Raw genomic sequence first — 17,291 nt, 5'->3', positions numbered from 1 at the left:
ATTTCCCCTGGCATTGATGCTACCTACCTTGATGCCCGGCCACACTCTTTGCTATCCAACTCGTTAACCTAATACCTGACCGTCTGCAGTGACTGCATTTGTATTGGCTCTTTGACTGGCTTTTATCTCCTATAGATTCTTTACCAGTTTTGTTTGGGAGCCTAAGTGTTATCATTTGCTGCAGGAACCTGTGATTTGAGTGTGAAGATAGTTGTGTTAGATGTCAGTGATTAAGACAGCAATGGAACAAGGAACTTGAGATTGCTATGGTTATAATCAAAGTGAAACCAAAAGTATGTGAAGTAAAGCTGATAAAACTGATGTTGTGAATCTACTGACATTTGCTAACATATCAGTGTAGGTTAATGGCACAGCTCACTCATGACAGACTTACAGAGAGATAAAAGGAAGATGTGATAAAAGGAATGCCAAAAACACCATTTTTTACTCCAGCAAAACTTTCAATGAAATCTGACAGGCTTCTAGTTTAAGACAGAAAATGTGAACAGAAATGTTTGCCTATCTCTCTAAGGTCTTCAAATTAAGTACTTCTAAAAGAAGTGATAATTCTATTATAATAATGAAAGAAAACCATCAATAGAAGAGTGATCTCCCAAAGTTCCCAGGAAATGGGAGCAGAAAGTGATACACATACAATATTTACTCTTGTGACAAAGGAGGTTAGAATGGGTATCAGTGGGACCTAGGAGAACAGAGATCTGTCGGTGAACGTTCAGGCAGCCGCTATAGTAGGAGGGCAGACAAGTCACAGAAAACATTAACAGTGTACCTGTGAGAAATCTGTGGTGGCCTCCTTCTGGTCAGACCCAAGTGGCTGGCAGTCGGGAGGTCAGCCCAGGAGGGAAAAATACCAGAAAGGTCATCACCACAAAACCCGAAAGCCTGCAGCAGACAACGAAGGTTCCCAGTGTGGGGAAGGGAGCCTTGAGTGGTCCTCACCCTTCTGTTATTGCTAAGGTAGTCATTAGGGCACGGAGTCAATTCTGTGTTCATGAGTAACAGGGGTGGAGACAGATTATCCATCCTTTCTTCCTCTTTTTTCCCCTAGACCGTCTACTTAAATATGCAATGGCAATCAAAGGTTGCCCAATTTTTTGCAAGAAAACTTGAAGACTAAAAGACAAGGTCAAAATAAAACGAGAGTAAATTCCACGGAAGACAACTTCAGAGAACAGAAGAAAACTCCAAATGAGCAAGAAAAGAAGAAAAAACACAAGGCTGCAGGGGTAGCTCATGGTAGAGCCCTTGCATAGTCCGGGTTCCATCCCCAGCACGGAAACAAAACAAAACAAAACAATCCCAAAGCTGCCTGATATTTTCAGAGACAGAGAGAAGACAGCACCTATTTTAAAGAGCAGCACAATGTTATCGAAAAGGAAGCACTACTTTTGTCCCAGCTGCCCCAGAGTCCAAATCCTTGTCACAGCCTGTGCGACGTGACAGAGCCTGCTCTGTGCACCCTCCTGGTCTTTTCAACCTTCACTTGCTCTCCCTACCCGCACTCAGCTCCACGGAAAAAGTAACAGCAAATTACAGGGCAGTGCCAGGGCCACGTCTGAGCCCAACCCACCTCCGTAACCTGGTCTCACAGAGCTCCCTGTGTTGCCAGTAGGAAGGGTGAGTCCTGTCCCACTCCTGCCTTTCATCTGCTCTCGGCTCTGTTCTACATCCTTGCTTTTCCCTGAAAACCTAAGGCAATGCACATAACTCCATAAAGTGTTTGTCAAGGTTCTGATTCTGAAGCAGGGCAGAAAACCGGCTTGTACTAAAAACGAACACGTACACACTTGTGCGCATGCGCAAATACAGAGGCCCGTAAGCTCCGTCTGCGCTTGAAGATGAAGTCACCAGAGGAGAACAGCTGCAGCTGCCAACACGTCCCTTCACCCCGGAACTCTGCACCGTGACCTCAGGGGCTCCCTCTCCAAGTCTTCTAGGACGTCAATGCCTGATTCAGCCTCCTGAGACTGCGCCTCCACTAGATACGCCCCTGTTCTGGAGCTGACAACGGCGTCCACTGAGCATCTGGTGGAGGCAACTGGGTGTAACCAAGCCCCTCCAGAGCTGCCAATCTCCCCTAGGTCTCAAAACCAATCCTCCATGCTGGCCCTGCGGGTCTTCTCACCGTGGCCGCACCGCGTGATCCGCCTTCTGTGCCCGGGCTGTGGTTCCTCTCGCCTGTCACATCCTCCCCTCCCTGACCGGCATCGTTCCAGCCACTGGACAAGTCCTATTATTCTCTCCCTTTGACACTGGGCTCCATCTCTTTATTCCAACCTCTGGATATAAGAAATTGTGCAATCAATAACTGGACAGCTGGGTACATCTGCAATACAGGACAACAATCTGCATTTTTAAGAAAAGGCTTGGGCTTAAATTTTATCTCAAAATGTACTTGGTGACCGACTCCCTCAGTGTGTCTGACAAGTCCTGTGAGAACAGGGCCCTGCTGAGGCAGGGGGTGAGGATAGGAAAAGCTCAGTCTTTGCACTTTTCCCACTGCTGAGTTAGCACCGTGTGCAAACTGGTTTTGCAAACTGATTGTTAGATGAGCAGTAATTTGAAACCATGTGCAAACTTGAAAAGGCTTCCTTCCTTATTGGAAGAAACAACAATAGCAGCAAAACCATTATCAAACTATGTAACTTCTCCACAGTGGCACTTTGAGGCCAAGCACAGTTGGAAAACAATAGAGAATAACAAGAAAATACATCAAGGAGGCAGCAATCGACTTTTTCAATTTTTAATCAAGGCAGATTGATGCCACTGATAGTGAATTCTCTGTTGTTATTCACATTCTCAGCATGTAAATACTATTTTGTATTGCTCAGTACTAACAAAATTTCCAAAAATATACACTAACGATATCTCAGTTATCAAAACAGAATGTTACCTTCTTTGGGCCAAGACTTTATTTATTTATTTATTTATTTTTTGGGCCAAGACTTTAAATATTTTGCATCCGCTTTCTATGTTCATTCTTTTTTGAAGCTGTTCTACCAGCTGAATATCAATCAGACTAAGACACACTGCAGACATCTAAGGTATATGAGAAGGCACTAATTTGCTTAAGGTCTTTCATCTAATAGATGTGTTTAAGGAAGAACTTGTGTTTAAATAGAATGAAAACCTGACCCAAATAGAGAAAGGCAGCAATTAGCATGAACACTTAAAATAGCACAAATATCAGCAGGGAGAGGGAGGGTACATGCCTATAATCCCAGCACTCTGGGAGGCTGAGACAGGAGGATTGCAAGTTTGAGCCCAGACTAAGCAACTCAGACACCTGATGAGATCTTGTCTCAAAAAAAAAAACATAACACACACACACACACACACACACACACACACACACACGCACAAATGCAGCTGAGTGCAAAGACCCTGGATTCAATCTTTAGTACCAAATAAAAAATTGCAAGATATCAAAAATATCAAATAAGATTGAAAAGTAGGTCAGGTACTTTAGTAATACTGTAGTTATCTATTAAAATCTGGCTTGTGGAGAGCCATGTAGTTACTGGGAATATTTTTTAGGGGAAAAAACAATATAGAGGACTAATAGGCCATGTCATGATTCAAAACAGCCATTTGGAATTGAACACAATGAAGCTGAGCACTTTAATAAATCAGACTTGCAACAAGTCAAATTTGTAAGTGGGCCTACGCCTAAGGGCAAGAAAACCCTAGAATTTAAGGATAACTAAGCTCCTTACCTGGGTTTGAGTAGGGCTACACCTAAAAATGTCAGAGGAGAATATGGTCCACATTAAAAAAGATCCTATACCATGATAAACAGCCACACACATCATTGTCCTGTTAACACAAAGTGTCTGGGGCCACATCCTACACACAGCAGGGAAAAACAAGCACTCACACTGGGGTGAGGTATGGTTTGCAATATATCTATAATTGAAATGGAGAAATTAAATACATGTATGAAAAGTAGAACTCACTGTTAGGTCAACGCTACTGAAACCAGAATAATGCTAGCACAGCTCATGTGGAGGTTTTGAATTAAGTCGGAGTATCGCTGAGGAGATGAATTTGGAACTGTTTTAAAGGATGAGAGGAACACAGACAGTGAGGACTTCAGGCAGGAGTGATAAAGTTACGGTATGCAAGGGAGAGAGCAAGGAACGCAGCCCATACAGCAGGAATGCCAAAGACAGCGAGCACCTGCTCACAAGGGCTGGGAGGCGAGGGGGTGGAGAGGGCTGGGGCGCTGCAGAGCTGAGCTCACTGCTCAACACAGGAGCTCTGAACTCGGAGCAGGGACACTTTCTGCCAGTGTGCGAGATGAGGCAGTTCGTGAAAATGATACTGCTGAGAAAATTATCGTACAGCTTCTGACAGGTGGGTATTGCAAGAGAATAATGTCAGTAATGCTACGGTCTGAATGTTTGTGTATCCACAAAATTCTTACGTTGAATCTAAACACTTACACGAAAGGCACAGCCATGTTGATGTCTGGGAAGGTGACCAGGTTACAAGAGTGGGAGCCCCAGGAAAAGTCAGAGTGCGTATAACCCCGGCCAGACGTGAGGACCCGGGTAAAAGACAGGTGTCCACAAACCAGGAAGTGGATCCTGGTCTGATGTGGAATTCGCTGGCACTGGAGCATGGACTTCCAGTTTGAAGAAGTATTAGAAATAAGTTTCTGTTCTTTATAAGCTACTCAGTTCACGATCTTTTACTATAGCAGCCCAAACTGACGAAGACACCAGGCTTTTCTCTTCCAGGAAAAGGAGGAGGGAGGACCAGGTGCTAAGAATAAGCACGGGGAGGTGGTAGAGACACTGGAGAGGGGCATGACTAATAAACTTCAAGGACAGAACATTCCTTCTTGTCCATATAAATTCCTTGTGAATTAAATTTCCATCCTCTTGTTGTGACCTTTGTGAAATTATACCCATAATAAAGAATTTTACTGGGTGGGAGGTGGTAAACTGTATCATGCCAGTAATACAGGTATTTGACCAGAAGGGACTATTTTACCTATTAATAGCACAGTAACATTTAAGGTTAAGACGCAAACAAAAATCAGGGCTGTCAGAAGCGGACTGGGAGAGACCAGTGTTTGCTTTTGTTCTGAGACGGCCTCTGTCCCATAGAGTTGCGCTGTGCTGCTCGAGCGCTCTGCGGTGGGAGAAGAGTTTGTGGCTGAGGCACTGCAGACAAAGCTTCCTGCTGACACCCTCACTGGCACGTGTGATGACGAAAGCCTTGACTTCCTGCTTCACCCTGCATTTCCTGTAACTGTGTCTGTCTGTTCCGGGTAGGAGGCACAAAATAGATCAAAAGTCAGAGTGCGCCGAACATCCAGGTGATGTAGGCCTGGGAAACCTGTCTGCTTTGTTTCTCCCTCAAACTGGGCATTGCTTCTTTCTTTACCCTCTGGGTTCTGATTGACAGTTCCCACAGCAGGTGTCTGAAGAGCGGGTGGGACGTCTGCAGGGCTGTGCCACGCAGGAGCTGCCCGGAATCCAGGCCTGGATCTCATGGTGCATCATATGCCTATCAGTGCAGCCTGGCACAGGCGGATGTCATCGGCACATGTAAGAATGCTGTTTGAATGTCACATATGATAAAAACTAAGGACTACTTTTCTGATAAAAAAAAAAATTAGCCAGTTGGGGTAGGGTGTGCCTGTGATCTCATCTACTCAGGAGGCTGAGGCAGGGGAATTACTTGAGCCCAGAAGTTCAGACCAGCCTGGGCAGCAGAGCAAGATCTGGTATGAAAAAATGACAAATAAGATAAAATGAATAAAAAAAAAAATCAATGGCACTCAAACTTCTAGAAAAGGAACTGTCATCTCTTAAAAATAGTGCATCTACACACTAGAGAAAAAATTTTCTACAACAGGCTCTGCTTTAGCCCAAACGCTCCTGAACTAGCTATATTTACTTTAGGAAAGAGCAGTTCACGCAACCCAGTGACAAAAAATTAAAGGAAGTATGGTTCTCATGATTTTCAGTTCTGAGGTTTTAAAAATGCAACTGTAACCTACCTAAGGAAGTAAATGTCTTTTAATTATCTTTGATTTTCCCAGAGTTTCCCTGTGTTTTACACATAAAGGTGTCAATATATTGAATCATCCCATATTATTAATATAATAGTATAAATATAATATGTATTATAATTGTTATATGTGTCAAGATGTGGAATAATTGCAGAATTCGTGGTAACTCCTCACTGCAATTGAAAAGAGATGTTTATCCCACTACTTTAAAGGTAACTAACTTGTACAGGATAACAACTCGTAACAAGTAACATGTAACTCGACAACGTAATTTATAAATGACAGTTGCCACCTGTGTCAAGGAAATAGCACTGTGCATAGACAAATTTTAATGAGCCTTACATCTAATGCCTTCATTTCCTGTCCTTAGTTTTTCCCACCACATACACACATTTTCTCTATTATTTGAAAAACACATCTCTATCCCTTCCTTTTTCCTCGCCACTCCCTCCTCCTCAGTTTTCCAGGATGACGACTTTGGACTTGCACCGTGCTTTCCTGTTCTCAAAGAGACGCCACGTTGCCACACTAGCCTCCTGCCAACCGTGAGGTCCGCATGTAAGACAGGTGCTGCCTGCATTCCGCAGGTCAGCCAGCAAGGGGAGTGGCACGCGCACAACTGCAGTCTCTGTTACGCTCATTCTTTCACCAAGCCCAATCAGACACCAATCCTGTGGATTTTAACTTCTTAATAATTTCTAGGTGACACCGTTCCTTTCTCTCTCTGGACTGTCTGGTTAGTAAGGGTCCTCTGTGTCTCCTGCCTGCACCACTAACCCTTCCCTTGAGTTCCACGAGCCTGCACTTCATCACATGCAAGGTCATTCTGCCCTGTGATCCCTGAAAAGGTCAAACATGGTCACATCATTCCTCTGCCCGCTTTGGAATGCTATGGTTCTCCACTGCCTACAAACAGAACCGAAGAGGGATACAGCACCCTACTTCTGGCTCTTCACTTCTTCTCATGCTTTGGCAAAGCACCCTGTGCTTGGGCTGTCAGGTCCTCTCCGGTGGTCTCCTGTGAGCACTGTACATCTTCCAAGATTTAACACTGCCTGGGCTCACCTCCTACATGAAGCCTGCCCCATCCTCCTTTGGGTCCTGGGCTAAGCACTGACTTCTCCTTTTTCTGTGTTCCTCCTAGGACCTTGGTAAGGTAGGACGGTGATGGTGACTAACCCTTTAGCACTTGTCTTTCCCCTGCTTAGACCATAAGCCCCAGAAGGGCAGGTCCTTGCCATACCACATGTCTCATCCTACCAAGGTGCTCAACTCATTTACTCTATGTCACATTCCTCACACTGGCCGTAAGGACCAGGCTTTAGTCCAGAGCTCTCTCTGGCTGCATCGCACAGGAACAAACAGCAACAGGGATGGACAGATTTCGCTGGGAACTCCTGTGTTTGGGCAATATGGGAAAGGCCAGGGAAGTTTTCTGTTGGGGTTTGGCTCCAGTTCTGATAACTTAGACTAAACAAGAGAGGGCGGTTAGGTGAGGAAACAGCCTGCCATTCCAATGCCTCCACATAGAGATCACACGAATTGATCCCGGGAGGGTAGTGGGGAAGGAACATTCTGCTGACAAAGCTCTTCTGCAAATTTCTTCCCACGGAGCTGGGTGAAAGGTAAGAGAGTCTCCCCAGGCACTGAGGCCAAGTGCGCTCAGCACTCCTGCCGGGACGGCCACAGTGTCCTGCTGCTTCACTTTGTTAGGGTTTAAAGGGCAATGTGTAATACTATAGAGTGCAAGAAACTGGAAGGAAACAGGATTGTTTCTCTTCATCTCCCTCCTTATGGGAGATGGAGACGTTCTAGGAGAGACGCTCTCCTCCAAGGTCTGTGGCTTCCTCAGAGTGGCCATGCAGTTTCTGGGAGCGGCCTCTCTGTGGGGGTGTTTATCATATTTCCGTCTTAATGAGAGCCTGGGCTTTGGTGCCTCCACCCTGGCCCTTCCTCCCACAGCCTGTGTCACAGACCTGCAATGCTGCTCACCACCCTCCGTCATACACAGCTTTCTGGAATTTAGGCAACAGAGTTTCTTCCCTCTATTTCCAAATTTGGCAGGGGGAAGAGTTTTGGGGATGGTGCAGTTTTCTTTCTGATCAATGGAGCTGAGCATCATTGGTAAGAAGATTGATGGCAATGTCTGTTTGTCAGACACGATCTTGTTGTGAATCTCAGGCTGGTCTGTTTTTTGAGATTACGACTTTATAGTTTACAGTGTAACGAGATAATTAAGGATAGTCACTTAAGTTAGATAGAATATTATACACCCCGAAACAAATCTTTCATTTCCATCCCCACTCACTATTCCCTCTTCCTATTCAAAGCAAACTCCCTGCAGCACTATCCTTTTATCTGTCACTGCTGTGCTAGGTGGCTCCAGAAGATAAAGTTTCTTTTAAAAACCCCACTATCAAACCTAACAAAGATTAGAAGTTATCATTCATTTTTAAAATGAATGTTAATTTTAAAAATGAATTATAGGGTGTGCAGGGCAGGGGCCTGGGCACAAGAACAAAATGAAAGAAACCTAGCTGTTCTTTAGCGATGGTATGAGCTCTGCGAGGTGCCACCCAGGCCTGGAGTAGAGGACAGCACTTCCAGAGCGTCCTCAGGCACAGGGCTGGGTCTCTGGGTATCTGGGAGGGGATTCATGTTCGCCGCACGAGTCCACACGGCCGTCGCCAGAGGAACAACAGGACGCACCCCACTGATATTTTCAGAGACCAGAGCCCTTTTTCTCTTGAGGGCTCACTTGCTCTTGTATTCCAGAGAGGACGAAACAGACATGGCAATCCCTAATCTCAACATCTGGGCCAGATTAAGCTTTTTAGGAGAAGGAAGAGAGAGTCCCAATTAGGTGGATTAACATAAGTGAGGTATCACTGTGAACAGAATGTTCTGGAGTGGGTGAGGGACCATGACTTGAGGCTGGAAAATGGAGCCACTGCTGTATCTTCTCTGTGCTCCATCTGCAGCTTCCCACCGTCTATAACCCTCGCCCCACACCTAAGCAACAGTGGTGGGAGAAATTCAAGCAGCAATAGACAGAAGTGCTGCAACACTCCTGCAACGCCTGCTGTGAACAGGGACTTGGGCTGCGCTGGTACCAGAGACTGGCCTTTCTCACAGAACTGTTCATCTGGGAATTGCAGCCTTAGGTCAGACATCCTGAATGCATGCCTATGCCTGTCTGAAAAATGAGTCCTACGGGGGCCTGAAACGAAGTATGAAGTTCTAGGTTCAGAGATCAGCTGTCTCAAAACTATTCCACTCTCAGAATTTTTCAGTCATAAGTATAGGCCGCATGTGACACCTGTTCTTTTATCCTTGCAAGAGGCTCTTGCCAATTCTTAAAACAAAAACCTACAGAATTCTGTTCATGAAAAACAGCTTTGATGCCACAGTCCCAAACTGTCTGTGAATGGCTTCAGATACCAAGCAGGCATGTTACCTCTGAGAGGTCCTCCAGGAAATGTCTTCTAAGCCAGAGGGGGAGCCTGTACTTAAGGTACACATCCGCACAGTCTGGTTCGGTCAGTAGTGTGAGATAACGGAAAGGACCCCTGTCTGTAGTGTCCCTGAATCCCCTTATCACCATCCACGCATGGCCCCATCTGGACCTCTTACTCCATGTGTTCCACCCGTTTCTTTGGAACATTCTTTGGAAAAGGCAGGGCAGCAGGACCAGTGGTGGAGGCAGTAGTGGTAGGTTGTTGGAAGGTGTCACTATCTCTTACAACTCATTATGTGATGAATGTAACACCACGAATATAAGTTACTGATGGAGTTTCCAATAAAGGTTAGAGAAAGCCAGTTTTATAGAAAGGATCAGCAAAGGTACAGTAATCTCCCTCTATCCATGATGTTCTGAGACTACCAACAGATGCCAAAATTACAGATAGTATTGAACTCTACATATACTGTTTTTTCTGTTCATTATTGCTATGCTAAATTTATAAATTAGGCACAATAAGAGATTAACAGTAATAACTAATAGTCAAAGTGATCATAACAATATACTGTAATAAAATTGCCAGTAGCACTATTCTTGGGGCTGTTATCAAGTAAAGTAAAGGTTACTGGAACACTATTACTATGATACAGGGACAGTCAGTAGCTGAGAGCCAGGCTCGTAAGAGACTAATGGGAAGGTAGTGTACACAGTCCAGATACGCTGGACAAAGAGATGGTTCACATTCTGGGACAGAGTGCATAGTGTGAGGGTGTGAAAATTCATCATATTATTTACGGAATTTTCCATTTAATATTTCTGAAACTGTGGATAAAGGAAATTGCAATTTTGTACAGGAAAGTCAGCATTATGTCAAGATAACAATTCCCACATCTATCTTCCCTCCACCCTATTCTTAACTTTTATAAGAGAACTCTCTTTAAAATCCCAAATCTTCCTTCCCTGCTATGCTTCATGGGTTAGTGTAATGGGATCACAATTCACATGCCATCCTGGGGGGAGAAAATAAGGATCATCCTATATTCTTCCCTCTATCGATCTAATCTGCCACTGGTTTTTCCAATTTTATCTCTTCAAATCTGTTATTTCTCAAACCTATTAGCTACATCCCCTTCCCAAATAATCTCAGCTGGATTGTTTCACAGCTAATCCCTGATTCCTGCTTTGTATTCCAGCAAATCTATCTTCAAAGCTGACACTGCAATTTTCTCTAAAAAACGAAAAGAAAACCTTGAACCTGGCTGGATCACATACCTAGGTAACCTTTCAAGAGCTCCCTATCTTTATAAATGAATCCATGTTCCTTAGCACAGCGTCATGCCTTCTTCTATAATCCTGCGGCTCCTGCTTCATGTGTTTCAACTCAACTTTATACACTGAGCTCGGTGATATAACAGGGTGGTAGGGTACATGACTAGTGTGTGCAGGTCCCGTGGTTAGATCCTCAGTCTGGCAAGTTAAAAGAAAAAAGGCAATAGATTTAAATAGACATTTTCCCCCAAGATATATATATATAAATGGCAAATTGGCAAGAGTATATGAAGAAATGTTCAACATCACTAATCATCAGAGAAATGCAAGCTAAAACCACAATAAGATATCGCCTCTCCCTAGTATGAGCGGCCATACTTTAAGACTAAAGACAACAAACGTTGGTGAGGATGTGGAAAAAAGGGAATCCCTGCACACTTTAGTGAGAATATAAATTAGAATAACAAACATGGAAAATGATAGGTCCCCAAGAAAATAAAAAATAACACTAAATTGTGATCCAGCAATTCTACTACTGGGTAAATATTCACATCAGTATGTCAAAGAGATGTCTGGACTCTGACATTTACTGGAGCCCCATTCACAACAGCCAAGAAATGGAGACATCTAAGTGTCCATCAGTGGATGAATGGATAAACAAAATGTGGGCGCTATATACCATGGAATAGTGCTCAGTCACAAATGAAATCCTGTCACTGTGATAACGTGGATGGAACTAGAGATCATTATGTTAAGTAAAATATTTCAGGCACGGGAAGGCAAATACCACAGGGCCTCATTCAGATGATCTCAGATTCAGCAGACCTCACAGAAACTGACTGCGGAATGTTGGTTACCAAAGGCTGGGCAGGGTGGGGGAGAAAGAAGGATGAGAGCAGGCTGATCAATGGGTACTGAATTACAGCTGGAGAGGAACCACAATGACCTCTGGTGTGCTGGTGCACAGTAAGCCAAACACAGGTGTAATACTGTACTGTGTGTTTCAGAAAGCTGGAAGAAAGGATTTGGAATGTTTCCTCCCTAAAGAAATAATAAATGAAAAGACAGGTTTAATCTGATTTAAACATGTATAGAAATACCACATAGTATCCTGTAAATATGCATAACTTCTATGTCTTTAGGTATCAAAAAATAAACGTAGTTTAAAAAATTACAGTGAAATCTGCCTTAATGTTCTGAAGGGCAGTCTGTATCTAGTACATTTTAATGCAATATATCCTATAACACAGCATAATGCCTAACAATACTCAGTCCTTAAACATGTGCATGAAAGTTAATTATTGATGCTTTCAAGAATACAAAGTACAATTACAAAGCTAACATAATTAAGCTGGAGTGAGCAGCTATATGTCTTAGCATTTCCCATATTTCATTTCTGAGGAAAAGGGCTTTTTAATCTTAAATTGTATGCTGTATTCAAGTGTTACAAATGATCATTTTCAGGTCTGAAGTATACCAGAAGAGCGTGCAGCTTTACTGATAATAAGCTGGGTCTCCATTTGCGTGGCAGGTGCAAATTCAATTACTTGGTCGGTCATTTCTCCTGTGACCAGTCCAGAAAGCACTGTGGCAGAGCAGTTGTCTGACCGTAATGTGAATGCTGATACAGATCCATAAATGTGTATGAAAGTAGTGTAGGTCTGTTCCAGCAGCAATCCTGCCTCAAACAAGTGTAAGTTTACCTAGGCGAATAAACGGAAGCAAAAAATAAAAAAGGCCAAATCATATGACAAAGCAAGGATTCTATCCCTATTAAAAAAGCTTTTCTCAGTTTGTTCGGTCTAATAGAACCCTTTACACAAAGGCCACAGAACTGCACTGAGAAGTAGGGCAGTTTCTTCAGACTCACATTCTTCAGGTTGGAAGGAATCTAGCAAATCAGGTCACTCAGTCCTCTCTTTTTACAGAGGAGGAAGCTGAAGACCACAGCGGAGAATGATTTCCCTAAAGCACCAGAGCTGGAGCCAAGGCTGGAAGGGGAGCAGGGAGCGAAACAAGGAAGGGGATGCTGAAGGGCGCTCTGAGTCCTTCCCTGCCCACTGCCCCTGCCCGTCCCCCAGCCCACGCAGGCTAGGCAGGGACACCCCTCGAAAACTGTGTTTTTGGTCCTGAAATACATTTTCATTCTTTTCCCCTCTGTCTGGAATAACTTTTCTCCCTCCAGTGGAAGCCAAGTTCTTCCTTACCCAGCAACCTTACCTGAAATATTACCTCTTAGCTCAGTCAGAGCAAAAATGGCTTACGTCTCTGTTGCCATGGCATTTGGTAACAACCTTGGGATTCTTACCATATGGTACTAGCTATGGTGTGTCTGGTTCCCCCATCTCAGACTGGGGGCTCCTAAAGGGCATCACACACTTCACCTAGCCTTGTATTCCCATCACAGAGTAAGTGCCGGGTGACTGCTTGTTGAATTAACCCAGAAGAGGGTAAGTTTCTGAATAACACAGTATTAAAAATCAGATCACAGACAAAATAATTTTGTGAGGACTGTCTTACTGAATCCATTCTTATCAGAAGTCTTGTCCTTAAATATGCTCAAGGACTTACCAGGCAGATTCATCAGCTAACAGATGTTAACTCAAGTGAAATTTAGACAAAAATGGAAAGCTTAATGGTATAAATATCATGCAGGAAATTCAGGAGCAGTACTTACAGCAGAAAAAGGTCCATGTGGTGTAAAACGATTACATGAAGAAGGCAAGTGAAAAATATAGTTCCCATTATTTATAATGAAGTCTAAGATTGTACAAGTAAACTGCAACAACTGTATAAAACTTTTTTTTTTTTTGGTACCAGGAATCGAACTCAGGACCTTGTGCTTGCCAGGCAGGTGCTTGTACCGTTGAGCTATATCCCTGCCCCAGCTGTATAAAATTGTCATACTGCATAAACTTATAGAACTTTTTTTTCAAAAATTATGTTTTTCATATTAGGTACACTTTTTAAGAAAAAGATTTATATATTACAGTTGCATCCTCAAAGTATCCTTAAGTGCTTATGTTATGCCAATACCTACGTGGATACATTATAAACACTGAAAAATGATTTTAGAATAGAATAATAACTATAAAAGTTTACTGTTTCATAATGGGGTTACAAAGTAATAATCTAGATTTCCACCGGCTTGAAAGTATTGCCAGAAGCTATCTTATTATCTTATAGTCACATCTTGTTTTTTCATCAAAATGGTCTTATTCACAAAGTACCTTACAGGTATTTAAACTATTCTTGGCCTTTGTTCACCAAATTTGGCTTCAAGCAACTTCAGGCTTGAACCTGAATTCACTCAAAAGAAGAGAATTTGCCAGCCTTATAACTATTCAACAAGCTGCCCGCTCCGGGCTTTGAAAGTAACTCTGCAAGAATATCAAAAAGACTTTGTGAAACTGCAGCACTGCTGGGAAAGTTCCTGGGTTCCTCTGGTGACTGCTTTAAACAGAGAAGAGTCCCATGGTTTGTAAACAGTCATACCACTTTATGGAAACACGCTGTACCTGTGTAGAGTCCCACTATGGTTTATAGAAGTGGGAATTTATGAATGATTACTGTGCAAATCAAAATGTAAAGCTGCAAATAAAAAAAAACTCACTTCTCTACCATAAGGTTTGAGCACAAATAAATACACAAGTACCCAAAAAGGCATATGTATTTGAAAATACAGAGAACAATACCAATGTTCAATTGACAGCTAAACTTGTCTTCTATGGTAACATTCAGAATCTTTTTTTTTCCTGGAGATAACGTTTTAAAAATTTATTAGTGTATGTCTGCAGGACGTAATGATTATTACATTCATTATGGGAGCTGGTACATGTAATAACACATCTTAATTCTTTTTACATCCCCTCCCCACCGCCATCTCCCTCCACTTCCTCCGTCTTTTGACTTCTTGCCCATTACCAAAAAGGAGCATTAGAAATCTCTCCCATGCTGGAGTGACAGAACAGACATGAGCCTTAGTTTTATAGCCAAGAAAACAGATCTGTAAATAGTAAGAGATCTGCTCAGGGAGGCACAGACATTTAATAGGAAGTACTTTGTCTTCTGCATCCTTGCCTTTCCTCAACTAGTAAATTTCTATGGTTAATGATTTTAGGAGGCTGGTTCACACTGGACTGCCTACCTTTGAATTTTGGCATCAACACTGGTTTTTTTTTTTGGTACTGGGAATTGAACTCAGGACCTTGCTCTGGCCAGGCAGGCACCTTACCACTGAGCTACATCCCCAGCCCTGGCATCAACACTTTAACCCCAGCCAAATCACTGTGTCTCTGTTGTACATAAAATGGGATGGAAACAGTAGCTACTTCAATGTATGTATATATGTAAAACCATGGGGCACAGTGTCTAATGCATAGCGGTAATATCATCTCCCTTCATTTAAGCTTTGATATATTTTCTAAAGCTACCTATATCTTGTTTGAAAGAAGATCAAATTGCAGAAGAAAATATTCCTTTCTTCTACTCCCGCTTTCCTCACAGGCAAAAGCCATTCTGTGATCTCCATAATCTGCCTGGTTCCCAGTGCATAAAACTTCTGAATAAATGTTGAATAAATATAAGATCAAACCTCTTTGGTCATTACCTGCTGTCAAATACAGCCTTTTGTTTACTTCACTTGCCATTTATTATTCTCATATCTCATAGACTGTGATTAGCGGTCTGATTGCGTGTGATTTTAGAACTTGAGAAAAGGTGTGATTTCTTTGTATATTTTTAGAAAAGATTCCTATGAGTGTGAGAAATCTACCCACTTCATCTTAAAACTAGTTCAACTTTATACAGTATGGAACTCTTATTAAGCAGGAAGGGAGGGCAGGAGGAAAAACAACACATTCTTAAAAAAGAAGAAACAGGCCGGGGATACAGCTCAGGGGCATAAGCGCCTGCCTGGCAAGTGCAAGGTCCTGAGTTAGATTCCTGGTACCAAAAAAAAAAAAAAGAAACATGTTTGTGACAGTTCATATAGCCCCTTGTAGGACCACATTATAACTTTGTAAAGCATCCAGCATAATATTTAAAGATTAAGTGGATCAAGTGAGGTGCTATTTTCCAATGAATTATAGAAACACTACAGTGAAAATAAAGGTGTTATGAGAGGATTTTCATTGCTACTGGCACATAGCAACTCAACTCACAATACCACTGTTACAGTTCTATGTACTAGAAAGTTCAAAATAGTCTGTAGGGCCATGAAATAACTTTTGCATATAACAGTCCTAACAGTAAATGACATAAAAATTGGCATGTTTCTAAGGTTCTTCCCAGTTTTTAAATCACTGCACAAGATGCAAGACACAACTTGAAAAATCTAGAGGATAACAAGTGTGGATGCAATCACATACCTGATACGTAAGTACTTTAAGAAACCATCAATATCTACACATAGATCAATAACGGATCAATGAATCCAGTAGGGAGGAACAGGCACCTCACCACCCCTCTTATTGTCTGACTTCACTGACAAGAAAAAGAACAATCTAGAGAGACAAGAGGAGTCTTCCAGGATGGAAGAGGGAGATCCTGCAGGTTTCCGGGAAATTAGCATTGTTTTCTATTATTTTTAAATATAACTCAGTATTTTTTACAACTCTTTTCCCAACTTTTTCTCTCCTTGTCTCCCTTCTCATTTCTCTGTCTTAACATTCCCATTTCTCTACCTTTTCCCTCTCTTTCGAACAGGTTTCATTACTATCATGGGCCCTATTTAATTGCTCAGAGGGCCTGGGGTTTACCATCTCGTCTGATTAGAGGGTGCATGAAGAATAGAAAAAGGGACAGAAGAGACTAGAAATGAATTGGAAACATCAATCCATTAAGAATCAATCTCGTTACTTAAACTAGGAGTCTAAGTTGGTCCAGTCATTAGAGAGTTGGGAAAATTGGAGTATGAGGACTATGCCTGGCACTTATTGAGCTCACCTATGGTGAGCAGTCAAGGATTGTGGGATCAAACCTCTTCATCAGGATGCTCTCCTGAGGTGCGTCACTGCATCAAACCCAAACTATGAAACGGTCATGTGCTGTATAACTGTGTTTCAGTCAGTGATAGACTGCTTATATGACAGTGGTCCCATGAAACTAAATGGAGCTGCATGGTGACATTACAACCATTGTAATGTGACAGCATGGTGCATTACTCACATGGTGCTGATGTACACAAGCTTATTGTACTGCAAGTACAGTAAAACTTGTATAAAAACACAGCACATACTTGGTAACAAACAGCAAGTGTACATATTTACTATACTACACTGTTGGTTATTTTTGAATGCACACCTGCTTATAAGACAGTTTACCATAAAACCATGACAATTTTCTGTACTGTTCTTTTGCTAGTTTGTAAAAGGTTGTCTGTCTGTTAATGTTCTCCCCCTTTCATTTTTAAAATTAAAAAAAAAACCATGACACCAGCAGCAGCCTCATGCATTGTATGTGCCATGTCTCCTGACTGCATCACCGTCCCTTGTGCTTGATTCTCTTACTGCTTTG

General features: G+C 42.5%; 1 protein-coding gene and 1 long non-coding RNA gene across 3 annotated transcripts in view; one reads left to right on the top strand and one right to left on the bottom strand.

Moving 5' to 3' along the window:
• Gramd3 (GRAM domain containing 3) overlaps positions 1 to 17,291 on the bottom strand; it is a 100,128-nt gene that overhangs the window by 32,809 nt on the left and 50,028 nt on the right. The window contains exon 1 of one of the 2 annotated variants that reach the window (XM_013507088.1): positions 791 to 1,059. The exons of the other annotated variant lie outside the window; for it this stretch is intronic. Within the exon in view, the coding sequence (XP_013362542.1) occupies positions 791 to 1,044 (254 nt within the window). The 5' untranslated portion in view covers positions 1,045 to 1,059. Of the gene's footprint in view, positions 1 to 790; positions 1,060 to 17,291 lie in introns of those variants that run through there. 2 annotated transcript variants of the gene reach the window in all.
• Positions 5,149 to 15,635, top strand: LOC106147133. Its single transcript, XR_001231890.1, has 3 exons — positions 5,149 to 5,579; positions 10,700 to 10,782; positions 12,704 to 15,635. It is a non-coding gene; the product is annotated as an uncharacterized LOC106147133 (long non-coding RNA).

Source organism: Chinchilla lanigera, unplaced genomic scaffold, assembly GCF_000276665.1.
Source record: "Chinchilla lanigera isolate Chin_1 unplaced genomic scaffold, ChiLan1.0 scaffold00120, whole genome shotgun sequence".
In the NCBI taxonomy this organism is placed as follows: domain Eukaryota; kingdom Metazoa; phylum Chordata; class Mammalia; order Rodentia; family Chinchillidae; genus Chinchilla; species Chinchilla lanigera.
Note: the sequence above shows the minus strand (reverse complement) of the source record. Positions and strands in the feature narration are given on the sequence as shown.